Genomic DNA, 27,502 nt, shown 5'->3' with positions numbered 1-27,502 from the left:
TTAGGCTACTGACTTTCTGCTTTATTTAGAAAAATAAATGGAAAAGTTCATGTGACATCAAGGAACCAATCTGTTTCTAGTGTCAGGACAGGCTGACAGTGGATCCCAGCATAGCACCAAACACAAAGAGAACAAGTCAGGCACCATGAGAGAAACAGATCTGTCAGTCTCTCTGGGAACAACAAGCTATATCTGTGATATTGCCATTTTGCTATATTGCCCTGTGCTCCATCAAAGGCAGTATGGAAGGACACCGGGTATTGCAATAGCAGAGCAAATCTGAGAAATGAGAAAAGAGCAAACCAGAAGGGAAGAGAGATGTGTAGAGAGGACAGACAGCATATATGTACATGGCATGGAGATTGGAATCCATGACTGACTTGGCCCCTTAATCCTATTATCCCAGGAATTCCTGATCTGTGAGGCTCAGTGAACTCTTCATACACCAAGAACAGATGGCTCTAGGCACAGTCATCCTGTTGGCTTAGAAAGAATCAGAGTTCCTCATTGAGGGCCTTCTTCTCTTGTTCCTCTTCTTTCTAAAATATATCAAAGGCATGAAATCAGTTTTGACATGGTTCAGTTTCTCAGTATAGTGATAAAAGGAAACAATCCAGTGTAAGTGCTTCCCTCTGTTCTCCATGCCTTTACCCTGCCTATCCCATTTCAGTTGCATAACAGAGGGTTCTGATGCACAAAGCCTATGTGTTATAAGAAGGTGACATTTGACAAAGAGGGAACACTAACACTGAATGTTCACAGAGATTTAATTGTTCCTCTCCCAGCCCTGACCTCCAGTAGAGTTCTGAGCATATCTGTATACTCTGCTCTGTGGCCTTCTTGATAAATTTACTTCCTATCCCTGCCACTGTCTCCCTGATCCCCTCCTAACTGCTGGCAGCCACCATGACCATTCTAATTGTCCTAGTGCACCCTTCACCCTACTGCCCTAGCTGCTGCTCCCAGAAAACAGATGCTTCCACTGAGTTGAAGTTCCTCATACAGTTGCAGAGGTCAGACAAGTCTTTTTGCTGTAGACTAAGAAGGCAGATCTCAATGAATAAAGAGGCTCTGCAAACACATCCATATCTGCTCTGCTCTAGATCTAATGCAAGTGAAAATGAAATAGAGGTGGCAGGGCTGGTGACAAAGTCAAGAAACTGAAGTCATCTGACTGAAGAGCCTTGCGAGCAACACCATCTTTATACAAGATCCCAGCTTCCTGTAGACTGTACAGGAGTGATCCCTTACCTTTTGTATTCTTTGTAAGAAAGTATTACAGAAGTCCTGCACACGCTCAACAGAGAATTCATCCAGAGGCAACACATCATGCTCCTCATCTGGTGTGTAGAATATAGCCAGAGCTGGCAGCTGGGACTTCTTCAGTTTGAAGTATGCCATCACTTGTTCATTGCTTTTCAGATTAATGTCTACCAGGATAAAGAGAATCTGTGATGTAAATAAGAGATAAAATGTGAGCAAAACAGAGACTGAGAGAGAAAAGAGATCACCAAACAACAATCATACAAAGATTAATAGTGATATTTCTAAAACGAGTTAGTGAAAACCTACCATACTCTGTTGGAATAACACTTTCCTCTGCCACTAAGTGCTCCTTGCGGTGAATTTTTCCATATTTTATCTAGTCCATATGTACACTATCAAACAAAATGTCTTGTTTTCTCTTCTTTAAAAATATATTCATAGTATGGCAGGAAGGCAGTCTCCTGTTCTCTTAATAGATGAAGAAAAAAGATGTCTTTCATCTCAAAGGCACACGTAGAAAAAGCTGATGCCTCTTTTTGCATGTTTTCAGGATAATATGCTCACATCCATGCAAGACTCAGTGTGGCATGGTTAAAAGGTATTTTAGTAAGTGGAAAATCAAACTCAATTGCAGGAATGTGGGAGTGAAGTACAGGGCAGCATAAGCCGGCAAGGATAAGAATACCAAACACAAAGGGTGTATTTATGTCAGCTGCAGTGACTAGAAATGAAGGTGCAATCATTTGGGAAACAGGAATTGTTGGCACAACACCACTGTACGTAGAGCCAGTCTCAGTGGAGACTTCTCAGACCTGGGGAGAGAAGCCCCTCAATGAGTAAGCCAGGGTGAGAACAGCCTATATTTTTCTGGGCTCCCAAAAAGTCTTGGAGAGCAAGACCGAGACAAGGATTAGGATACTGCCAGGCCAATTCAATAGTACTGATTTATCACAATTGGTGACCTACCCCATGATTTATTTAGGAGTAAATTTAAACTGAAGTCTTAAAGGATTTCAACTTGAAGTCTTAAAAAATTTTGGAATCTTAAAGATTTTCTGTAAAATGTTCAGCTACCTCAAAAATGTTTGTTAAATTGTCTCTTAATACTAAATACAAACATTATGTATAAATTTTGGAAAAAAAAAAAAAAAAAAAAAAAAAAGGCAAATAATTTAATCAATGATCATCAATGATCTGATTAAACAGAATCCTTCAGCAGGCGACATCCAAACCAAAGAAACAAACAACAAACATCCATCTATCATGCATCACTTGATCTTCCCTTTAAACCTTGCAGTCTACTGGACCTAGCATATACAACATAACTATGGACATGAGTATGACTAATTTATACAAGAAAAAAGAGGAGTTTAAGAAAGAACATTAATGCAATGTTAATATGATGTGCCCAGTTCCCAGGCTGTGACTCATGTTTTCCTTTCTTTTCAATCAAAAACACTCAAATTAGTTCAAAACTTTTTCTTCTCTAAAAATAAATTCGGTAAATCTACAATCCTTTATTAAATGTGTTCTGCAAAAACAAAAGTAAAACAGCAAAGAAAACAACCAGATATATCTGGAAACTTTCCTAGGCAACAGCCTAGGAAAAGGGGAAGAGGGGATATTTAGGCTGGTATAAGGTTTAACTGCAGTTAATCAGTGTGATAAAGAAATGAGAGCAATGGCTTCACTGGATATGACAGTCACCTACCACTAGCAATTTCTCTGCCAAAAGTCAACTGTGCACCAAGGGCAACAAGCTAATGAGCAGACAGGTTGTGGGGAACTTCTCCCAGAGTGCTAAATTCATCCTTTTGTAGGATAAAACACCAAGCTAGAGAAGCATCACAAATTCAAGGGTCACAGATCTAAATGTTTGATCTAAGAGTTGAACTCCAAGCTTTCAGCTGGAGCAGAAAGAATTTGAACATGCCTTCTGCTGTAGGGCTCTCTTTCCAACATGCAAAATGGAAACAGAGGTTACTATTGGAGGAAAGTGCTTTCAGAGGAATGGTACAGGGGATGGTATTATATTTTTCATCATTTCAATCACCACCTTTTGTTTTTCTCTATGAAAAAATCACTAGACAATAACATTTTGTTAATCAAATGTTAAACACGAATTTAATCAAAAAAGCCTTTAGAATACCTAGTTTGTTAAATGCTAACTTCTATGCAAAAGTTCCTCCCCTCTTAAAAGTTAAAAAGTTCCTAAAAGTTCTTAAAACTTAAAAGTTCCTCTTAAAAGAGATAAGTGGCATTTTAAAATGGTAATATAAATGTTAGTAAACCTTCTTCCCTTTATCAAGTTTCCAGCCTTTGTTAAAAATACCCAAACTAAGAAGCTGTCTATGAACACAAAGAGCAGAGTAAGAATAAAAGGATAAAAAGTTTGAGCATTAGAACCCCAAACATTTTTTTTTTCTTCCTTGCAGAAGAAAACAATTAAAACACATGAACAGTAGGCTCCTCAGCTAGGACAGATGAGATAACATCATTCACAGTTCTTGATTTGGATCCCTCTAATGACTCATATTTGGCTCACACATTTGCAGGATGCCAACGTACAGCAAAAGTTCCTTCCCCTTCTGTGAATGATATTCCAGAAATAAGGGAAAGACAACAGTTTTATCTGCCCACTGTCAATCGAAATAAGACACCTTATGCCAATCACACCTGTTTAAGAATGATATATTCCTGTAATGCAATGACATGGCATGAACCCTCCTTCAGAATTCATAAATCTGTGCATCCTGCACTGGATGCACTCCAGGGTTCCTGCCAAGGCTGGTGCTGACTCGAAGTCACAACTGTGAGGCAGCCTGTATGGTGCCCTTGTACTGAGGCCACAGGCACTGAATGCCTGGTCTCCTCAGCAGCAAGAAACCAAGCAGATTTCTGAACGGGGACATGTCCACGATAGATTCTATCTGGTGGAACTGGCATTTTCTCATACAGAATTTATTTTGTTATATGATTCCCAGCTAACTCTAATCATAAACAATAAATGCAGTAACCATTGAAAATGATATTGACCCTCAGACAAGATTCACTTTGTCTAAGTCCTGATAGCCAAATCTTGGTCTGGTCTCAGGCAGTAATCTAGGGCAATGCCTACAATAAATGGTGACAGGCAATTTATTTCACATATTTTAGAAGGGAAGAAAGGATGCTTGTCCTCCTTCACCAGTGCTGAATACAGTCTAAAGCCTTTGCTCAAACTCCTTACCAAAACTATAGCTCACCAAAACAAATTCCCCTTATGATGCCAACTCTCATATCACTGCTAGAAATTAGGTAGTTTCATCCAAAATAGAAAACTTGTTTTCTATTTCAAACTATCCTCTATAATAGCTATTTTTTTTACTCCTGAAGCAATTTTCTATGAAATTGTTTTTTCTTGTCTGTGTTCAGAGACCTGCTAATAGAGACAGTGAAGGTTCTAGTGTATGTATGAGGAACTCTCAAAACAAATTCTTCCCTCCAGACTTGATATTCCAAGAACACAGAACACAATGAAGTATTAGCTGTGCACTGTCATCTGCAGTACACTCTTTCAAAGATTTTTTTTTTTTTCCACTGGTGCTGTCTTGGTGTCTTGACAACTTGCTTCCTAGCCCAGTGCTTTTAGAACATGAAGTTCCTGGTAAATACTAAGATATGGAATGATGTTATTCTCCAAGGAACTCAATGTAATTGAAAATAGTACTGCAATGGTAGAAACCAATTTCATGTTTCTTAGTTTTCTCTCTACAGAAGGCCAACAGGAAGGATGGTCAAGCTTCATATACATTGTTTGATATTGAGCTGTATGGAGCTGTGAACTTCACTTTTAGGAGACTGTATAAGCCAAAAAAAAAAAAAATCTGAAACTTGAGTAATTTATTGAGTAGTTTACATAGTACATCAAAATAAAAAGAAAACATCAGTTGTAACTTAAAACAAACAAAAAAGCTATTAAAACAGCTTTACTTCAAATATCTGTCAAGTGACATCGACATTCCATATTTATGAGTTTTCCTGTTTATGACTAAAAAGAGGAATCTCCAAAGATAATCTGTCTCATTTCTGGAGCAATCAAAGTCTGGCAAGAAAAATAAGAAGTGTGTGAATGACTGTCCAAGAGAAAGGACACTATCCTTTCCTTCTCATAGAAGACCTCCTGAAGGATTCTCAGCAGTTTCTCAGAACTCATTTCTAAATGGGTCTACATATAAGTTAAAAGGGACTTCAAGAACATGACTACCCACATCTTTTTGACATTATAAGCCATGTTATATCAGTTGCAGCAGAAGCTGCTTTTGTTATTCCTAGCATCATCTTACTGAAAAACTTCTGCAAACACCTGTGAGGTACACCATTTGTAATTATGTTATACTCTAATACTGTGGAAAGAAGAGTGAAGATGCTCATGCTAGTCTGGCTCACTAGCACTAACCCTGACATTTCCTTTCTAATAGAAAGCTTGGATTCTTGGCAGTATTTTTCCAAATGAGCACATATTTGGTCCTTCCAAGGACACTGGTGGGTTCACTCTTGCAGCTGCAGTGCTGAGTTCTCTGTTCACTGTTACCCACCCACAATTGTTTCTCAAGATCTGCTAGAGTAGCACCATGTTTCTTGTGATTCTTGTCAGCTCTTGGTAACTTAGCATCATCTAACGTTTGCATTTTCCACTCCAGCATTTTACAACCCTCAGGCTCCACTATCAAATCTAGAAGAGTCCTCCAGATGAAAACTTGAGATTTTTCACAGGCAAAAATGGAAAGAACATAAACCAAAGATGAAGGGACCATAGCCCAGGAACTGGTAGGGAAATCCCTTCCTTATGATCTTTTTTTTTTTTCATTCTCTGGGGTCAACCACTTACCAGCACTTTCTCTTCATCTCCCTGTGAGTTCAAGCAACAGGTTCTCCTCTTCCTACATCTGGTGATGACAACAACAAAGACTATTCTTCCCTCAGACCCCAGCAGAGATGTGTGAAAGGATGGGTACCCCCGATCCTGCCTGAGAACCCTCTGAAGCCTGCATCAGTGTTCTACACTGTCACTGAGGAGAAAGTGTAACACAAATCCAGTCTCCCCTTGCTCTTCTGGGACGCTGCAAGCACTGTGAAAGACTGCTGGATGCAGTGGTACACCCATAGAGTGGGTCTGAACGCTTCTCCACTGCACAGCAATGCTTGCTCAAACCACTGACAGAGCTAACTCTGCAGCACAAACAAGCCTTTCAGCACCAGCCTACAGGCTGTGAATTTTTCACTTGTAATTCTGAATAAACTTAAATTCAAGAATCTTACATTTATTAACAAGACAATTTGCAAGCCACAAAAAGCAAGTCGAGACAACCCTAAGTGGGCATATTGCTCTGCTTACTCCTTAGGATCCAGATCTAAGACCCAGGTGACCTGAACAAAGGTATCCTTACTCTTTCTTCCTGCTTTGTAAGAAGGCAGTCCAAATCACAAATTATTTTGCAGAATGACCCTTCTTTGGAAAAAAAGAATATACTAGGTTCCCAGTCCCTTCATCTAGGTATCTTGCAGTACCCCTGCAGTAATATTCGGATAATTATTCAAATGCCTACATTTTATTATGGAAAACTTCCTCTGGACTGATTCAGTGGGAAACTTCCCTGCACAAATGTAAAAAAAAAAAAAAAAAAAAAAAAAAAAAAAAAAAAGTTCAGATTTGGGTTGTTGGTAATTCTTAAATTATTTGTACTTCAGTACAGCTTTTCATCCAATTCTTCATGAGAAATTTCTAGGAAAATTATTCCCACTCACTCAGATCTAGGCATCATATTAGGGGAAAACTGGCTGCAGCTGCATCAGCAAGGGACTGTGGTGCTCAAGAGTATTGTCTTAGAAAAGTTAGCTGCTTGCGAGAGACCTGGATCTGGCTGTGCTGCTTATGGGCAAGGATAATGGTGTCATTGTAACACTTATCTCACATGTGACAGCTGGAATTTTTCAGATAAATGAGTCTTCTTTTATCAGCATGTATTTGTTAAAGCAAAACACTTTTCAAAAGACCTTTTGACTTTCATGCATGGTTTCTGCCTGCTCTCTTGACAATGGGTGGTAGAGATGGCAAGGTCAAAAGAAGTCTTGCCATAAAAAAAAAATGCCAAGTCTCCTGAGTGTGCATGGTTCTGAGGTGGCCCCCCCACTTGGAGATAAAGATATACTTGATTTTTAATCTGCTCCTTCAGTACTGCAAACAGATGCATGCAGATATTCTTGTTCTCAAACCTCAACTCTTTTCAGCTCCACATTTCTCCCAGGATGGTCACTTTCACTGCCACTCAGTTCAGCCTTCTCCACTGCTGTGATCCTCTACCCCTTCCCATTTGCTATTCTTCCCCACGTTAAATGTCTGCTTGCTGTTCCCAATCCTCCTTTCTCTGTCCCCTGGACCCAAATTCCCCTGTAATCCAGCTGCTGGCAAGAAATCATCCATGGAAAGCTAAATTGCCTGGGGAGTTCTGCCCACACAGGGGTGGGAACCAGGGGAAATTTCTCTGAAATACCCCATCTATCCCACCACCTTGCTGTGGTAAATCCGACAATACCCATCCATGATTCCTTTAAAATAGCTCTTTCCCCAGGAACCAACCAGAGGGCTAAGGGTTAAGAAGTTCTGCGACATTAATTGCTGTCTGGTCACTTATATAATGCTCTTTGGCATCTCTCAGGCTGTATATACAAGATCACCTCTCACACCAGTGGAATGTGACCACTGCCGGGCTGAAGTGCAGCAGCTGTTCATCATCTCCCAGGGCAAGGGAACAACACTGGACCAGAAGCAAGTAAGTACACACTGTCCCACCGTGAGAGTGGGGGAGCAGAATACAAAGGATATTTTTCCCACACGGAGGCAAAACTGACAAAAGATGAACAGATCCAACTTCCCCACTTAATGATCCAGCTAATTGTCTTTTCAACCCACTTGGCCATTGCTCCTCTAATGCACAGAACAGTAGACGATGCCCACCCCATCCATGGATGAAACCACTGTCCTCCTATTTTTTTCTCTCATGGCTCCTCTTCCTCTCTGTTTGGACTTACCTTCTTCTCAAAGAGCTCTGCTGCCGTACGATATCTGTGCATTCGCTCAGGGTGCTCTGGGGACTTCTTGTCTGTGATCAGGAGGAGGTGAATCTCGAGAGAACTGTGCATCACACCTACAGCTGTCTGCCAAAAGCATGGCCACCACAGACAGAGAGAGAAAAACACACAGACAAGGAGATTGAGTGCATTTAATGCACATTGGATGCACTGCCAAAGGGACATCAATCCTCATGCCTCAGCTGAGGCTTCTTTGTAAATCAGCCCAACAAGCAGGACAACCTCCTTTACAGCAGGATGGATCCAATCTGGGTTTTTGTGGAAACACTTAACCTCTTGGTTTTGCTTATTCCAAAGCCAAGAGTTTGAAGACCACAAGTGTTCCTCACTGGCCTCAGGCCCGTCAGTGACTAGGCAGGGGGACTGCCTGGATGCAGCAAGCTGTCATCTAGAGGGACAAAAAGGAATTGGAAAGGTAAGGCCACCAAATGTGGTGCCCTGAATTTCTGGGGCGCAGCACCTGACTGAAATGGGAACGAGCAGGCTGGAATAATTTGGGATGCTAGGGTTGGTGTGTCCCCTTGCTCCCTTTGTGCAACACGTTGTGAAGTGCATCAAACAAGGATGAGTCCAAAGCCTCTTTTCAGCAACCCCAGAGGCTGGGCAGCCCGCAGTGCTCTGGGTTAGAATTGGCTCTGCAGCCCTGCAGGGGGAAGGACCTGCATCTGGCGGTGCCCTGGGCAGGCACAGCGCACAATGGCCCTCTGTGAGCAGGCAAGGCTGGCACTGCCCAGGAAACCTTTGCACCATCTCCAGGCACTCAGTCGCTCTTCATCCCCCTTTCCCTGCAGCCTCTCCCTCAAACCAAACAGAATGGGGCCAGGCTGCTGCTGACCTGCTGCCTCACCCATGCCACCAAAACCACGCTGGTGCAGGCAGTAGAGATCCCCGCCAGCACTTCCCCAGAGGTGGAGAAAGTTTCCACATGCTCCAGGAGTAACAAGGATGGGGTCAGGGAGTGCATGTCTGCAAGGGCTGTGCACCACAAGGCATCCAGTTTCTCGTGACCAGGATTTTCCCTTAGCCTGATGCTGATGTGGTGTTTTGTATCACTTCATTTGGGTCAGGGGAGAGTAGAGGGGAAGCAAACCAGGGTTAAAGAGAAGACCTCATGGAAGAGGACAGGGCTGAAAGTGAGGGTGAAGCCGTGCAGCACCAAGAGCCACAAGGACAACAGGGGCACAGCTCGAGCAGCAGCTCCTCTGGCAACTCCTCACAGAGGTGTGTCTGTCCACAAAACCTTTTGCAAGAGATTTGCATAGCTCATCATCATGAATGGATCACATTGCACTCTCCTGGGAAGTACACATGGTAAGCACTGCCTAAAAATGACTGAAGTACGTGGGTGAAACAGTGAGGGCCCCAGGACAGGGAATGAAACTCTTGGCAGTACTCAATTTGTTCCCTGTGATCCAACCCCTTGCTGACCTGCAGCATACTTGGATGTAAACAGCATATGCACTGGGAATAAATATTTATGGGGAAAAAAAAAAAAAAAAAAAAGCTATGCTAGCAGACCTGGAAGGGCTTCAAGCCTTGGACGGCAGGAGGCACTGTTAATTGCAGCACCTTGCTAGGGATCCACAGTGTCAGGGGAAAAAATGAAACAGGATGTGTGTTGCAAGCCAGGCTGGAGGGAACGGCTGAACAGCCTGTGGGTTCTGGGGCAGAGAAACAGTCTGGGTGCTAAATGGGACACCAAGGAGCAAGAACCCCAAGTATCATCAGAAACATATGAAGAAAGACACAAGATCGGATGAATTGCAAAAAGACCACAGTGGAGGCTACAAGCCTGGCCGTTTATGAGGATAACAAGAACATCCCCACTGTCGTTACTTGGGTGATCTCAAAGACCTGTAAGGACAGTGGGGCAGAGTACAGCTTTTTTGTCCTAGGAAATGTTCCATCATTTTGAAATGCTTTTCATATCCCTTAGGTAGATGAAGTAAACAAAAAACAAATCTGCTTTTTTTCTTTCTTTCTTTCTTTCTTTCTTTCTTTCTTTCTTTCTTTCTTTCTTTCTTTCTTTCTTTCTTTCTTTTTCTTTCAAAGAAAGTAGAACAGAACTTCTGCAGTAAGTTTTCTCTGGAAAGAAAATGTTGTATTTCCAAAACAAAATGCTCTCTCTCCTGGCAGGCTGAACCTGAACTGGGATACGTGCCAGCCCTCTAGGCTGATGTTTGGCATCCATTTGAAAAGGTACAGCTTTGAAACAGGTCAGGCCATTCTCCTTTGATTAAACTGAGCATGGTCAGCATTGCTGTAACTATTCAGAAGTCTGCAAAAGACCCCATCAGCAATGACAGTTTCAGCCTTGCAGCCAGCTGGGCTTCACAGCAACCAGCCCAGTGAATTGCTAGCACTTCAGGGGAGCCTAAATCCTTAGCCACCCTCTCTACAGGAAAGGAGCACCAGGAGCTTTTGATTGTCTGTCAGGTGGGTGAGTTAATGAAGATGGCCAGCAAGGAAGCATCCTATGTCCAATTTTTCTTTGTTGAACTGACAAATTATGGGGTGAGGGATGCTGGGGATGGGAAAAAATTTTGCTTGGGAAGTTTCCAACCAGCTTTTGAATATGCTTTCAAATAGCCAGGTGTATGTTGGGCCCTGGTTGTTGGGTGACAAAGGAAAGCCTGCCTCCTAGAAGCAGGTCATTTGGGTTCCCATGTTTCTTGAGGCTTCCCAGCCACAGAGATGGGCAGGGTCTGCAGGCACAGTACAACATAGCAAATGCCCAAGGGAGGAAGCAGCAGGAGCAGTAAGAAATGCAGCTCTTTGTCCACCAATGCCCCAGATTTACTGGAAGGCCAGAGGAACTGCCTCCTTTCCCCTCCCCACCCCACCTGAATGCCCCGGTGCTACACCTGCTCCCACTCACTCTATGCAGTAGCAGCAGAGTTGTATGTCTTCCCCATCCCCATCTACACCACTGTGCAACCCTTGCATACATCCACGTGCATAAACACTTGGGCCAGAGGAGGCCCATGAGGAGGAGACTGAGTGCTGGGGTGAAGGCTGTGAGGAGCTGGTAATTACCACAGGGTTGTACTCCGTCACCAGGCGGAGCTCATTCATCCGAATGAAACGACTCATCTTCTCAGCATTGATGTCCTCACTGTCCACATCCAAATCTTTCCGGTCATTGTCTGCCTGAAGATATGCAAAGACACCTCCAGTCACAGCTGTCCTTTCCTCTCAGAACTTCCTCCAGAGCTGCTGATGGCTCTCACCCACAAAGACACCCACCCCTTGGACACCACCCTCCTCTCCTTTCCAGGATATAATCCCCATTTCTTGAGGTCCAGAACTATTAGACCTACAGAGGTCTGCCACCACTTTGAGCTAAGGATCTTCTACCCTCCCTCAGCCTCCCAAGGACAAGGCAAACTCATGGCATAACAGAAATCCCTGGGCACCAGACATCCCTAGCATTATCTGCTCCTACTGCACTGGAGACAGGGAGGATTAGCTGATAAACCCTTCCAAGAGTTGTGGGGAGAGATCATTAATACAGCCTAACTCCTTACGTAGATTTTGGCTTTACATCCCTCTTTAAAATCTTCATCTGCTTATTCTATTTCTTCTACAAGTAATAAACATTGGCACGGGACTATATGGATTTCCTGGAAACATTGTGCAAGCAGGAAATCTCTCCAATAAAAAGAGGATTTTTTTCCAGTACAGCAGAAAAAAAAAAATAAAATAAAATCAAACACAGCACGTTTTAGCTTTAAAGGACTATCCATCCTGCCACACATCTCCCCACACTCACAGCCTCCAACCCCCAAGATGAGGTTTGCTTTACTTAGTAAACAGAAAAAAAGCAGGCAAACATCAAATAATGGTTAAACCACCAAACAGGGCACAGTTGCTGTACAGGACCACTGCTGGAGGTGATTGAGTTGGGCCATGGGGGTGGTGGGCTGTGACAAGCAATAGGATCAAAGTCTGAGATTTGAAGATTTTTCACACACGTGTTGAATGAGGTTCTCGGCGCTGAGAAAATGTCCACATGCACGCCCTGTATTTTATTCTCTGTATGCGTACAACCTCTGAAAGCACTCATGTCAGTTTTTCCAGTGGTGTGCAGACATCTGAAGCCCTTTTTGCTGTTCCGTGGTCACTGGCAAGATCTTTGATCTAGTAAGGGACCACTGTGCCTTGTCTGGAAAACCAAGCTGGTGCTTTTCAGACTGTGCTGCCTGATTCCTCTCACAGATGTGCTCCAGAATAAAATGAAAGGACAGCTGTACTGAGTAAATGGGATCAAGCCAGTGCAACACCTGAGCAGGCAAGATCAGAGAAGCCTTGGGAACCAACCAAAAGCACCCTAGGCTCCACGGAAAACTTTCTCTTGACTTTTGTGGGCTTCTGTAAACTCCTGGTTTTCATGTTGGGATAATAATATCCTTCATCTGCTCTCAACATTTAGGATTCCAAGAAGGAAAAAAAAAAAAAAAAAAGTGAAAATTATCCTGCATCTAATAGTTGACACTCTGGCCAAAATGTCTTTATCACTCTACATAATTAGCTTATTAGCATCTGTTAATTAGGTCCTTCTTAGGTCTGTCAGGCCAGATCCTTCAACAGAATAAATCAGTTTTGCTCCACTATATGCTAAGAAGTCTCAGCAGCCCTTCCTGCTACTGTAATTATAAACTTCTCAGCCTTTTATGTGCTTCATACTATGCAAAAGGAAAGAATGAGTTTATGCCTCTGATTCACTGCTATCCCGGTCACCCATCTTTATATTTTTCAAATGAGTATTTCATTCCAAGTTCCTGTCTCAGTTCTCTTTTCTTTTCCTTTTTAGCTCTGACCCCTTACTCCTACACAGTCTCCAGCACAGAATAAAAGGAAAAATAACATCTGAATAACTTAAATTTAAGGAAAAATGAAAATTAGGTAAGAGAATTGTCAACCCCATTTGAATCTAACTAGTGTGTTTATTTCTTGCTTTTTTTTTTTCTTATTAAACAAGAGTTCAGCTGCAAAAACTGGACTGTGAACAATAAAGTTTCAATACAATACAAATTCCCACAATCCAAACACTTCAAATACACTTCAAGCATCAAATACCCTCCCAATACAGTCATCCTACTATCTGCCACAGTGCAAAAACAAAGGACCTTTTCAATGTTTTTGGAAGAAAATCACCATGCCTAAGAACCAACATTGAGATGGGTGTCACTTCAAATTGCAACATCTGCACATGGAAAGTAAAAAGTTAAACAAAAGGACCTGCTTTCCTGTTGGTCACTCTTAGATCATTCTCCTTGCACTGTTTGGATAATACCAGTGGTAAACACGGGGCAGGAAAAGATGAGAAAGGGGAACAAACTGGCTTTTGTAATGTTGTATGACCTGCATCTAGAATTTGGCCAAGCTACCACATCCAGCTCCTCTATTACACTGAGCTACTCAGTGAGCTTAGAGCTCTTGTGACACAGCTCTTCACAGCCTTTTAGGACATCTTGTACCACCTAGTGCCCCTCTCCCCCTCTGACGTACCTCTCTACCCAGTTTTCAAGTGCCACATGGGGCAACAGGAGGTAGCTGATACGCCTGCTTTTAGCTTTTGTTTGGATTGTTTAAGTAAGGACATGGCCCTTCCAAACATTGTCTCCTTACATTTCAGCAAGAATATCTTCAAATTCAAAGTGAAGCACCAGCAGCTATAGCTGGAGTCAATAAATAAATAAATAAATAAATAAATAGATTGAATTTGCACTACACCCATCCCTCAGAAACTGCAAAGTAACAGTATTAATGGGTCCATGGCCAAAACATATTTAGGCAATTAAATCTTCTAAACTTAATGTAAGACCCAAGACAGATCAGGGTGTTAGGAACTTCTTTTGGTGGCAGAGCATCTATAGCTGCAGATCCCCAGCCTGGATCTGTTTTCAGTCATGATGGCAAAGTGGTGCACCCAGGGAGACAGACAGCTTTGCCTTCCTGAAGCAACACTTGGCAAGATTTGTTTTCAAGACTGCTGTGTTGATCCACTGTAACACGGCCCCTAGATGCTTTTCATGCGTCTCAGGAGGCTTTCCAAAACCACAGAAACCCCATCCAAATAACACCATGCTCCAGACTAGCTGCTCAGAAACAGAGCCATCATTCTTTGCAAAGCACTGAGCACAAGGTTAAAATGGAGCATCTGATCAGGTGTAAAAACACTGCTCGTGTCAGGGATGCAAAAAGTAAAAGACCTCTTCAGAGCAGCAAGCTCTACAAGCTTTTACGTGCTTGGGCAGGCTGAGTCAATGCTAAGCCCTCTTTGGCTTCCCAGCTCTAGGCAGAGCTGAGCAGCTTTAAGCCCTTTCGTTATCACTACCGACCAGCGATTACATTTCCTCTGTAACATGGTTGGGGGCAGTTTTTAAGCGCTTGCTGTAAAACCTCGCTCACTAAAATTAGTCAGCAGGGTAATTTAACAAAATAAAAAAAAAATAAATAATAATAGAAAAAGGTAAAATCAAATAAAATGGAGTAAGGTAAAATAGAATAAAATAAAATAAAATAGAATAAGGTAGAATAGAATAGAATAGAATAGAATAGAATAGAATAGAATAGAATAGAATAGAATAGAATAGAATAGAATAGAATAGAATAGAATAGAATAATAAAATAAAATAAAATAAAATAAAATAAAATAAAATAAAATAAAATAAAATAAAATAAAATAAAATAAAATAAAATAAAGCAAAACAAAAGTAGTGTGGAGGAGATGTGCTGCGGCACCCTGCGGAACAGCGTGACGGTGCTCGCCGAGACGCCGAAGTGCTCCAGGACGGCGGGACTGCTGCTGATGCCGAAGGGCACCTCGGGGATCCGGCCGGCCACCAGGCGCAACTGGGCCGCCGCGGCCCCCTGCGGCTCCTGCGGGGCACAGAGAGAGGAGGGCAGTGAGCGCAGAGCAGAGCAAAGCAGAGCAGAGCGGCCCGGCCCGGCCCCGCCGCAGCCGGCGCAAGGCCGACACCTACCGGCCGCCCGCGGGGCCCTCGCTCCGCCATTTCGCGGCCCGGCCCGGCCCGTGCCCTCCTCCCGCCCCGCCCTGCTGCGGTGCTGGGGAGCCCGGGGGCTCTTGGAGGGGTGATGTGGGGTGGTGTGCTCGTAGAGCCCAGAGGCAGCGCACTTGTGCGCGTATGTGTGCTATACAAGTGGTAAAAATACATCATTTTTAAGATAACCTCTTGATTCTGGACTCAGTGGGGTTACACTGTTTAAACACCCCTGGTTAACGGTATCGTAGTTCCTTTTAAAATGGTATCCTAGTTCCTGTCTTAAATCTGCCCTTTAAATGTAGCAAATACAGCTGCGTCAAAGCATAGAGCTGTGCAATTCCTCAGGAAGCCGGGGTCTGCTCCCTTCAACTGAGAGCATTCACTGCAGCCTTAGACTGTATTAAAGCATCCGTTACTACTTCCATTCCTGGCTTTTCTTGTGAGGGATGCATTTTTGATACTCCTACTTACTGGATTTAAATCCTCAAGACACAGCCTGTGCTTGGAAATTGTTGTTTTTCTTTTCGATTTGAACCATCAGCTCAGCTGTTTGCGAGCCCAGAGAGAATGGAAAACAAAATTCTTTCTTCGTTCGAAGAAAAACAGCTCTTGTGACCTGTTTTGGAAATGCGAGCTCATTGACATGGCTGCGGTGAGAGCACTAAAGCATGGTGTGGGAATAACCTCACTTTGTTTTCGATCATTCCTGTGAAAAATGGGGTTTAACCCAGCCAAGCAGGCCACTTTCTCACACAGGCACACGGGGTTGCTGGAGCAGCATGCTGTTTTTCTATCATGGCGTGCAGCTCCCAGTCAGGGAGAACCACACTCATTATATGCGGAGCTCACCGAGCTGCGTGCTGCAGTGAAATGAAAGGCTGCAGCAGGGAAGTGATTTATGGTGAAGAGAGAACATGGGCATTATTTGGATGAATATACTCTTGGGCAGAGGGCCAAGACAAGCCCTCATGGCACTCATACATCCTTATCTGCTGTTTAAAGGCAGCCCTGTTGTGCTCCACACATTGAGCGCACGCCAAGCTGCTGGCTGCTGGCAGCCAGTGCTGTCCCCACGCTGCAGGACAGCACAGTTGTCCCTCCCTGCCCTGGCACCCCCTGTGCTGCCTGGGACCAGCATCTTGTTAACATCAGTGAATGAAATCGTGCAGCGGGAGGGATGTGGTGGCGTGGGACACTAGTGGCATGAGGCTTTGCCTGCAGGAGATCCAAGTGCAGAGCCCTGCTACAACCCCAGCCAGCTACCCAGGGGCAAGGAGACATCTGAGCAACTTTCCTTCTACCTGTGCAGATTGCCTCACTGGCTTGCAGGAGCTCTGAGGAGCTCTGAATGCCTGCAGGCACCCAACCCGAGGCAGGTGGTGCTCTGTGATCAGTGTTTAGCAAGGCCCCGGGGTATAAGCCTCCAGCACTCACACACTTGTTGCAGCAGAAGCATCGGTCCTTGCTCTGCAGTGTGCCGCAAGATGCTGTTGCCATACATCTGTCTCACAACCACCTCCCTGGGCAGCCCTCCAGCCACAGAACCAGGGCCCAAACCCTCTTAGAAATCAGAAGACCCATATCAGCACTGCTCCCTGAGACGCAGCTTCCTCAGCCCCACCACAAAGGCAGTGCCTTGCTCTGCCCTCAGTGACTAGAGCAAACAGCTGATGTTCCCACTCACCCCGTGCCAGTGCACTCGCTTTCTTTCCCACCCACGTCACCCTCTTCCTTCCCCTGCAGCATTTCCCTTTCTCCCATTCCAGGGCTCCCATCAACATCTTCACATTCCCCCCTTGCTCCATCTCCCTTTCCACACACCCCTCCCATAATCTCCCCACACTTCTGTCACAGCCCCAGCACCTTTCTGTGGAAGGAGCTGCTGTCTGAAGGTGTTTACACCACATCCAGCCCCGCTCTCCCACCAGGGCAGGATCCAGCTCCCACCTGGCAGAGGGGACCCGCTGCCAACACACCTGGAAGAACCCAACGACTGCCACCTCCACCCCACTGATGAAGGCCTCCACGTCTGCGATGTCATTCAAGGGGACGAGTTTCTCTGCATCTTGCTCTGTGCCTGGAGAGGACAGGTCAAGGTTGGGCAGAGGGTGCATGAAGAGCAGCTCAGAGGCCACACGCACACGCAGACATCCCACCCCTCATGCTGCTCCCACACCTCTCCCACCAGAATATAGGATACGAAGCTTGCACAGCACACCCTCGGTGAGGTGGGCTCCCCACACCAGGCCCAGGAGAGCGGACTTACTGTGGGATGCAGAGCCGCTGTCTGCAGCACAGCCCCCGGCAAGGAGGATGACGAAGAGACATGGGAAGACGGAGGTGCCCATGGTGCCAGCTCGCCCTCTCCTCACCATGCCACTTCCACTCCTCTCCTTGGCAAGCGACACGTCAGCTGCTTCTGGGGCTAATAGTCCCTCCCAGGGAGGTGGGAAAGGAGCAGCTGGCCAGGGGCAAAGCCTTCAGCTCCTGAGATAATGTGTTGGCTGGGAGAGAGCCCCGGGCCTCCCAGCTGCATGGGCATCAGCCCTGGAGAAGCTCACCAATGCTGCCACCAGTGTGCCCTTACCCACAGCGGTGGACATCTCAGCTCCTGCACCCACACAACCAGGCACCGTAGGCTGTGAGAACACCCCTCCGCATAGAGGGAGCCACTGCACCTCCCCAGGTGCTGGGTCTCACAGAGGCTGATGCCCATTCGTGCTTGGCCAGTCAGTGGGACACAGCTCCTGCACTTCCTCTGGCTGGTGGAAGCTACAGCTGCCAGGTAAATGTTAAACATGAGAAAGCCATGGGCTACCTTCCTGGGCTCATTCAGCTGCCACTCTGGATGGCAGGTGGAGGCTTTTTTAGCCCTGAAGCCCACCCTGATTGTGGGCAAGTTTGGGCTTCAAAACAGGGTTCATGAACACCCTGAAGGAAGCCACTCTGAAATAATTTGCCTTTAAGGGGAAAAATATCTCTTGGCTTCCTATTCATTAGAGTTTTGTCGACGTTCTGAAGCAGAAGGGCTTTTTCCCTTATGAAACACACTCTTAAGCCTTCCTATAACACAGTCCCCACACATACCTTACTGCAAAACTCTGATGCAACAGTACCCACACTCTAGAAAAGAATGAAACACTCATGCAGAGAAGAAGAAAGAAACCATTTTTATTCTTGAGACACTGAAGTCTTGTTACAGCATCTAGCTGCATCCCCCTGACTGATTTTGCCTGCACGAGTATGGATTTCAACAGGGTAGGGCACCAGATACAAACCAGGAGACCACCACGGGAGGTAAGTAGCCATTTACAATGAGTCAGAGCACATGGCAAGTGTAACTCAGAGAGGGATTTTCCAGGGACCAGTCCGCCCTGCCAGGAGACTCAAGGAGCTGGCGAGGTGATCTTGCTTCCTAGAAAAGGCACTTTCCGGGACCGGAGTTGGTATAGAAGGAGAAATGGAGGCAGCAGGAGGAAGTACTGGGAGAAAGGGAGGGAGATGCTTCCCAATTTAAACCATTATGTGTCGTGATGGGGCAGTGGTGAGAACGGGTGGGTTATTTTCAGTGTATCAGAAGAAGCAGCCAAGGCCACCTGCCGGCCTGTGCATTGACCAAGGCTGGCACAGAGCCCTGGCACCCTCAGGAAGGGCTGCAAGGGCTGTGACCAGCCACAGTGGCAGGAGGGAGCAGCGTGGTGGGCATGGCCCACCTGGAGACTGGTGCAGGAGGCAAGGGGACGGGAAGGGGGAAGGCAAACTGGGTGAACTCATTCTGTCCATTCCTTCTTGATGGACAGGTTCCACTCCCAGGTGAGATGGTCATGCTTGTCATCATCCGTGAAGAAGGACTTGTTGTGATAGGTACCTCGAGCCAGCATTCCCTTAGGAGCCTCTTCAATAGGCGTCAAGAACTCATATTCCTCTGGCCGTGGCCCATAGCTGCCAACCATGAACGTGGCTTTGTCCACTAGGAGAAAACAATCCACAAGGAATGAGCTCCTCAGGTGGGGAAATGATAATGCAGACAAGAAGGCAAGAGCATAAGCCAAGAGCATAAGACAGAAAGGAAGCAGATGGAGAGAAAGGGATGGTAGTCAACAAGGGGAACACTCAGTGGAGGCAGCGAGAAAGCAGGCAAGTGGAACACCAGGACTGCTGGAAGGATAAATGGATGGATGGGCAGATAGACAGGCACTTCAGTCTGCACCCTCACAAACGTGCATGCTGCAGGAGGGGAGTGACCACCAGAACACATGGCTAGAGGTCTTTCTTGATCCCCTGCTACTTCTCTTTTCTGGTGAGAAGATGCTACTTGTGTGCTTAATGGACTTCAGCCTTAGTGGTGGTTGCTTGCAGAAAATGCAAATGTGAGATGTGTGCGCAAAATGTGGCTTTCCTCTGCCAAGCCCAGATGTGGCACCACTGTAAAATCACAAGAGGTCATGGGCAAGCACAATTCTGCATGGACATTGGGAAGGGTTTCAGAGCAGCTCTAAATTTTACCAAGTACATCTGGAAGGACTTTCATGGCTGACAAACTCCACAAGGGCTGAGCCACTCTTCAAATGCTGATGGGGGAGGTGAAAAGCACTATACAGAGGAAATCTGTGGCAAACACCGTCTAAGCAGTGTCTCTGGGGACGTTTCTGCTGCAGATGGTGGTGCAGCAAACAGACACCAGAGCTGGCTTGCAACGAGTTCACACAGGCACAGGAAACAGTTGGCCTGGGTGACACAAAGTGCAGGGTAATGCACTCTGCCAAGAAGTCTCATCTCCTGCGTGGCAAGAGAGGCTCTGTCCTGGCCCAAATCTGCAGGGACACTTCTTTGAGCAAGAGTAGGAGCATGGGTGTACAGGGCATGATGGTCTCTTACTCACCTTTCACTCCTGTCCGGTAGGTATGCTGCACATATTTCAGTCCCGACACAATGTCCCTGTTTACCTGAAAAAAGTGACCAGAATTAAGAGTCACCAGGAGGGTTTTCGTCCTCTGTCTGCTGTTATTTGCTCCTTAGATGTCCATCTTGGATCTCTACACCACTGCTCTCAAGGGCTCAGCACAGGACACATTGTGGGAAGCCCTAACATCACTTCTCCACATGCACCCAGAGACCTACAAATCCTCGGTTTTGTAGGGCATCTCTTGCCTTTCCCCATCCTTCCCCTGACTTTGAAGCTGACTGGAGCATGTAAGTCAGGTTCTCAGAATAGGCTGATGAGGACAAAGCAAAGTGAAGCAGGGAGGTCCCAGTTAATAGCTTCCATATGGAAAACCAGGGATGGGTGACTGGAGTCATCCCTTCAGCACAAACAGGTGGGCAAGATTCACTGAGCTCTCCCAGATGCCCTCTAAACTCAATGGGGAGCTGGCTCCTCAAGAGATGGAGAGCACCATTTTGTTAATAATCTTTCTTCAAATCTCCCAGGGACAGCTTGTATGTATCCCTTTGCTGTCCTTATCCACCATCACCGCCCTCCTGCAGCACTGTTCAATCTTGTAACAAGATGGGCAGATCCTTTTACATCCTGGGGAGAATCCACATGGTGCCAGTTCTTACAAGCATTGGGACTGAGGGAGAGGGTTAGAGTAGCTCGTCTGTCTCCAAGCATCTCCTATCAACAGGGCTCAGATACAGACAGAAATATTTCACAGCACAAAAGAGAAATGAAGTTGTCTCTGGGGACAAAGCCATCTCTGAGACAGCAAGTGAGCCTCAGAGAGGGAGGGAAATCTTTCCTGCAGAACCCATACATTAACAGTTTCCCTGATCTGGTTCAGGAGAGCTATTCTCCTTCCTTTTGTACTCTCTGCCAAACCCAACTTTGCCTGCAGCAAACATCTGTGGAGGTGATCACTTCAGTGACAGATGCCACACTGCAAAGTGATCAAGTTTCATTTTCAGCTGGGAACAGAAGAAATGGCTGACACAGTGGTTAATGGGAGGAGGGGAGAAATTAGCCTACTTGGGCATATTGTGACACAGAAAAATTCAGATATCTTCAGCCAAATGCTAAATCTTTTCTATGCATTCAAGTTCAGCAATACTGACTGAACCCCGAACCAGTACCTTATGGAAGGCCCCTATGTCTTCTTCTTCCTTTCCATTCCCACTCTCTGTGAATTAAAGACTAAAACTCAAGCCAAACTCAGCTAAAAACTACCTTTTTCACTTCCAAACAACCTGTTGTTCACCATAACAGGTGGACAGAAGGCAACTTCTTCCAAGGGGTGGGCAAGCAGACATAATGCTCTGGGAAGACCCAGTTCCTCATTGGGTAGCACGACACCTAAATCTAGGGGAACTTTACCAAGGCCCAGCTTGTCCAGTTCTAGATATCTGATAGACTGCAGGTGACTGGCTTCAGCAACTGAGGAGAAGCAACCAGAAGGAAAAAAACTCACTTTGAAGTGGATCTTAACTCTGTATTCAACTCCTTCCTTTAATACAAAGGTCTCTTTCTTGAGCGCTTCAAGGTCACCTGCAAGGAGAGGATCAAGCCATTAGCTAGAGGTGTCACAGGGAGAAGAGACCACCCACAGGGGGATGGGTCTGGGACTGGTGTCGGAGGTGAGGATCACTCCAAAAGACTGCACACCTGCAAAACGAGTGCGCAGTGGGTATAAGGAACTGCACAGAGTGCGCAGTGGGTATAAGGAACTGCACAGTGAGCACACACATGCAAAACTGCCTGCACCTGAGCACGTGTACATATATGTGTCGGTGTCCACTTCTGCACTGAAAATGCCCTAACAACCCTTGGAGACACGGGTCTGGGCACACACACGCAAATGTATTTACATGCAGACCTGTTGTGAGCTACCTGCAGGAGGGTATCGTGCTCCAGCCATGCCCAGCCCCAGTTTTGGGTGAGCTGAGCGTGTTTCACAGCCTCTGCCCGGCCCGCGAGGCCAGGCGGGCGCTGCGCGGTTTCAGCTGAGCAGGAAGCCTCTCGGCTGCTGCGGGCCCAGCTTCCCCTTGTGCAGAAAAGCCCATATAAGGTGAAGCCTGGTCCTCTCCCTGCGTGCCCCGGGGCCGGAACTGCAGCATTTCTTGGTTCTGAAGTTTCACAACAGCCCGCTGCCCAAATGCATGCGTGTCCCTGGTGCTCACGAGCTTAGCTGATAGGAAGCAAGAGGAGGCAGCAGAACCCCAGGAGCTACTAGGGCAATCCAAACGAAGAGAAAGACCCTCAACACTTTCCTGTTGCATCTCCTTTTTCATACAAATGCACCTTAAAATAAAAAGCGAGGCTACAATACCCTCAGGATTCCTCTAAAACCCACTGTAGTATTCCAAGGACAAATTCCCTTTCAATTTGAAGCATGCCGGGGCCTTTGCTTGCTCCCCTGTGTGCCCAGTGAGAGCCCATGCCTACCTGTAAGGTCCATGGTGATCGGTCCTGGGGCAGAGTCACACACCAGGGTGAGCCGGGTGACCACCACATTGGGAGCTGTTGGATCTGCAGGGAGGAAAGGCAGGGGGAGGCTCTCAGGTTGCGAAATTAAGTGTTTGGGGGGAAAAGTGAAGAAGAAATGCCACTGACTTCCCACTCAGAGACTACACAAAGCACCCAGCACCCAGTACCAGCAACACCAGACTTCTCTTAGCACAACAGGACCATGCATCTACCCCAGATGCTCAACACAGATCCCTCCAGCCACCATCCCAATACACAGGAGGTCTTTTCCCTACAGGTGACTCCCCTCTTAAAATCACTTTGAGTAGCAAGGTCCTGTTTTAGCACAGGCTGGTCCCCTCACATTTCAAACCCATCAGGAGTCCTCCAAGGCCCACACACCCTCACCACAAGCCCCTTCCTGATGCTAGCACTCATTGCTACCTTGCAGGTAATGATCAGAGCATTTTCTCTGCCTCCTCTTTATGCATCTCCCCACCTTCCCATAGCCAGTCCTCCATCAGAAGCAGTGTCTGGTCAGACAAGCTCCCTCTTCTCTGAGGCCACCTTGCCCCATCCCCTAGGCACACTGTTGCTGTGCATCTCCCTACATCTCCCATTCCTACAGGATGCTCAGCCTACCTGCCACCACAGGTCCATCTCCCAGCAGGGACTTCTTGTATTTAGCAAGGCTCTCATCATCTTTGTCCAACTCTTGCAGCTCCTGCAGTGTTTTCTGGGGAGGAGGTTTGTAGTTCAGTTTCCCATCCAGCTCATCGTCATCGTCCTCCACATGAGGCTCTTGGGTCTTCTCAGTCATGATCACTTGGTCTGGGTAGCAGAGAGGAGCAGTCAATGGGATTGCTCTGCAGGGGAACAGCGTCCCTGGGAGCACGTTGTGGGTCAGTCCCCAGGCAGTCAGGCAGGCACCTGCCTGGCGCTGAACTCAGCGGGATCGTCAAAGGCAAATGGCGACAGCGATCGGCTGCAATCCCGACACTGCTGTGCTGATATCGAGGCTCGAACACAACCCCCTCCTGCCCCCACTCCTCTCCCTGCAGGCACCGCGCACACGCAGACCTACACCAGCCTTCCCTCGCGGGGAGGAGGCACGGGAGCGGAGGCTGAAACCGGCATGATTTACAGCTGCTCTGCAGCATGATCGCTGGCCGGCAAGCCTGCAATTACAAGCCACCGCACGAGGCTTCAGCGCCTGCCAGAGATCTCACACAAAGAGCTACAGCCACGCAGCAGGGCACAGAGACATGAATGTAACCAAGGATGTGTGTTTCATTCGCCCTCTTGTTCTAAGCCAGCAGTGAGGCAGCGTTTCATGAAAAGATCAAGTACCCGACATCTGCTCCCTTCCACTAGCAAGTTTGCTAAAGCCCTCAAAGAAACACACACACTTCGGGCTATCTGCTGGCATCCCTGTTGTTTGCTCCTGGGAACAGCTCACCTCACACCCCTCAGGTCTCCTTCCTGCTAAGGAAGGAAGCACGAGGATGACTGCATCGAGCCCAGCTGCAGAGCTGCCCCGCATACCTGCGCTTCATCCGCAGGACTTCTCGGAAAAGAGAGGCAGGAAGGCTGGGGCTCGCAGCCACGCACTCAGCACAGCCAGGTTGTGTGATGCTGAGTGCTGGCAGTGAAACAGCTTGGGTAGCATCCCAAACAGGAGCTGGAGCAGGGAAAGGGTGATGGGCAGCCTGGCAGAGGGCACAAGATGGGGAAAGAGAAGACAAAGGCAAGCAAAAAGGAGGTAGAGGTGAGCAGCACTGCGCCAGGTCCCCTCTGTCAGCTGCCTGCCTGGCAGAGCCAGCCGCATGGTCCTAACCTCCTTCCCGTCCTCCAGAGAAAGGCAAAAAGACAAAGCCATGCCCTCCGGCGCCAGTGGGTGTTGTATAAAAGGGACAAGCCGCTCCTTGCTGTTTGACAGCGAGGTGATTTGGTTGAGCTACACAGACCATTCAGTTCACTTCAGCTTATCCTTACATTAACTCCTTCTCTGAGGCTATCTCTGCCAGAAATTCACTTTTTGCCCCGTTCCTTGCAATTCCCCCATCAAGCCCTTTATACCTCTGTACAGCTGTGGCCATAATGCTCCCAGAATTTCCCAGAAGGGAGCTACCAGTATAGTTTTCTCATTCATTGAAACAGAACGGAAATAAATAAATAAATATGCAACAGTTCACAGTGAATCAGCAAGTGGAACCAGGCAGCAATGAGTAATATGCAGACCTCCCAGTGTAATCCCAGCACAGGTGAGACCAGAGAAAAACATTCAAGGAGGCATATATCGGCAAGGGGGATATACATACATACACAGAGGGACAGAGAAGGACCGAGCAGCACAAGAAGGAGCGTACTCAGCCAGGCATGCTAATGGATAACGGTTCTGATGCAAGACTGCTTTGCAACAGTGCATTGCTGTGAGTCAGGAACTAGTGCAGGGGGGCAGCTGGGAAATAAAAGGAAATCCCAGCTCAACTGGACAGGAAGAGAAGCGTGTCCCAGCAGCCAAATGCCCTGGGCTGAGTTCATGCCCATTCCTGGCTCCGGGAGTGCAGAGGACCTGCATACCATGGGAAAGGCACCTGAGTTTGTCCTAATGAGGAAGGAAACCAGCAGCTCCCCGCCAGAACCACAGAACAGAGCTGTCTGCCTGCCCCTGTCCTCCACATATCAAGGCTGTGGTTTAATCACAGGAGGGGGAGAGACCCAGAAGGAGAGACAGATCCCACCAGCCACATGCACAGAGGGGGCAGAGTCAGGGCCGGACCAGCTGACTGCTGCCCATCCCTCAGACCTTCCCTTTACATCTCACATGCCGCAGACTTTCCCTCCCAGCCCAGGGGGCAGCTCACTTGAAGCGGGGATGCTTTTAGGCTCTGAAAACCTCCCAGAGGGGTACAGAGGCAGCCTGCTGTGCCAGTGGCAAGAGCCATGCAGAACGGCACCAGCCATGCTGCCTGGCAGGAACACCCCCAGCTCAAGGGCGCCTTTGGAAGATGGCACCGATCAGACCCCACTCGGGTGCTTCTCCCCAAGCTGTGGGCCTGACCCTGCCTTCCTACAATGCTCCCAGGCAGGGAGATGATTGTGAGGAAAGCTCACATTCCCACTGCCCCTGCCCTTGTCTTGCAGGCAACAGCTCCCTGAGGCTGGGAAGAGCTGCAGGTAGTGGGGAGAGCTGGAGCTGGGCACAGCCCTATGCACTGAAGCTGCTCTCCCCAGCTCTGGGGACTCTGCAAGCAGGGAGATGCTACAGGGCTCAGGCACACTGAGTCTCCGTGGGTAAGCGTGTCAGCGCCCACCTGTCAGCGTGCCGGGCTCCCGTACCACTAACCAGACCATGGGCTCTCCTGGCACAGAGACCCCCTGTGCCTCAGGCCATGAGACATATTAAAAGCAAAAAGCATTAACTCCATAAATGCTTTACGCAAGGAGAGATCTGGCTGATTTGTGCCCCGCTCTGCCCTATTTTTCTTGCTTCCCCACAGCCCCAACCCGCAGCTGTGCAATGCCTGTGCTTCTGAGGCCCAGGAGCTCCCAGGCAGCAGGAGGACTGTGTTAAGGACCCCCCAGAGATGGCTGCAGGAGGACACGGAGGGATTGTGCTCTCACAGCCGGCACTGCCTGTGCCGGGGTGGGGGCTGCCCTCTCTCCTGCAGCATTTGGGGACGGGGGGCTGCAGACAGGGTGGGTGGTGGGCACCTCCTCAGCCCCCCCGCCCCGCTGTCACAGGGCACGAGGAGGGGCATCACAGGGGCAACATATTATCCACGCTCCCTCTGCGCATCAAATTCACCCCCCAAACCTCCCCCCGACCCAGAACTTATCTCCGGTTAGCGGCTTTGGCAGGGGGGCAGCAATTTTCCACTACGGGGGAGCTCCGCGCCTGCCCGCCCAGCGCCCCCCATCCCACCCCCAGGGGTGCGAGGGCAGAGGGGGAGCCCAGCACCTGCCAGCCCCGGCACCTTCGGGTGCCAGGCAGGGGTTCCCCCTCCGCCGCCATCCCCTTGCCTGTGCCAGTGCCCTCCCGCCACCCTGGGGGGCACAGGGGCCGCCCCCCCTTCCTCTGCCCCTCCGCCCATCTCCATCCCTCCCAGCCCAACTTCCCCCGAGGATGCGGGCAGGGCCCTGACCTCCCTGCCCGTCTCCCCGGGCGGTGGAGCCGCAAGCCAGAACAAAGGCGCAAAGTTGCGGGGCGCAGCATCTCGCCCCCTCCCCGGCCCCCCCGACCCGCGGTCGGTCCCCCCCCGCCCGGGTCCGCACTCACTGCCTGCGCGGCGCCTGCCTCCGGGGTACTCCTCTGCTCGCAGCGCTCCGCGTTCAGCTTTGGCAGTTGGAGCAGGAAGGAAGTTGATGGAAAAAAAAAAAATAACACTCACACGCTCAAAAAAAAAAAAAAAAAAAAAAAAAGCCACCACCAACCCACTCGAAGAGGAAGCCCCGAGACGCGGCCAGGCTCCGCATGCCGCGGAGCTCCGCGCACGGGGGCGCAGCGCCCTGCCCCGCTTTGTCTGCGCTGCGCGCCTCCTGCGCCGCTTTGTCCCCTGAGCGGCCCCGGGCTCTTTGTGCCCGCTGCTGCACCTGGGGGTGGCCCTTTGTTTTTCAGCCCCGGTTTTAGTTGCACTGATTTTCCTCCTTGCTCGGGATGCTGTAATTAAGGTGGATTTGAAAAGCTGAC

At 47.8% G+C, this 27,502-nt stretch overlaps 2 protein-coding genes across 2 annotated transcripts; both read right to left on the bottom strand.

The window, feature by feature from the left end:
* ERP27 (endoplasmic reticulum protein 27) lies at window positions 1-17,797 on the bottom strand. The gene is made up of 7 exons (XM_084505942.1): window positions 17,674-17,797; window positions 17,384-17,484; window positions 15,145-15,282; window positions 11,434-11,547; window positions 8,338-8,463; window positions 1,252-1,449; window positions 1-539 (listed from the first exon to the last, which is right to left on the bottom strand). Exons 1-7 carry the CDS (start codon window positions 17,780-17,782, stop codon window positions 495-497), a joined length of 831 nt encoding a protein of 276 aa, XP_084362068.1. The 5' UTR covers window positions 17,783-17,797; the 3' UTR covers window positions 1-494.
* Window positions 17,798-18,552: 755 nt separating this feature from the next.
* Window positions 18,553-27,243, bottom strand: ARHGDIB (Rho GDP dissociation inhibitor beta). The gene is made up of 6 exons (XM_084505939.1): window positions 27,092-27,243; window positions 23,452-23,640; window positions 22,789-22,872; window positions 21,815-21,891; window positions 20,290-20,353; window positions 18,553-19,377 (listed from the first exon to the last, which is right to left on the bottom strand). The coding sequence occupies exons 2-6, from the start codon at window positions 23,627-23,629 to the stop codon at window positions 19,178-19,180; spliced, it is 603 nt and encodes a 200-aa protein (XP_084362065.1). The 5' UTR covers window positions 23,630-23,640; window positions 27,092-27,243; the 3' UTR covers window positions 18,553-19,177.
* Window positions 27,244-27,502: the final 259 nt, after the last annotated feature.

This window comes from Aythya ferina, assembly GCF_964211825.1.
Source record: "Aythya ferina genome assembly, chromosome: 1".
NCBI lineage: Eukaryota > Metazoa > Chordata > Aves > Anseriformes > Anatidae > Aythya > Aythya ferina.
This window is presented reverse-complemented; position numbering and strand designations above follow the sequence as displayed.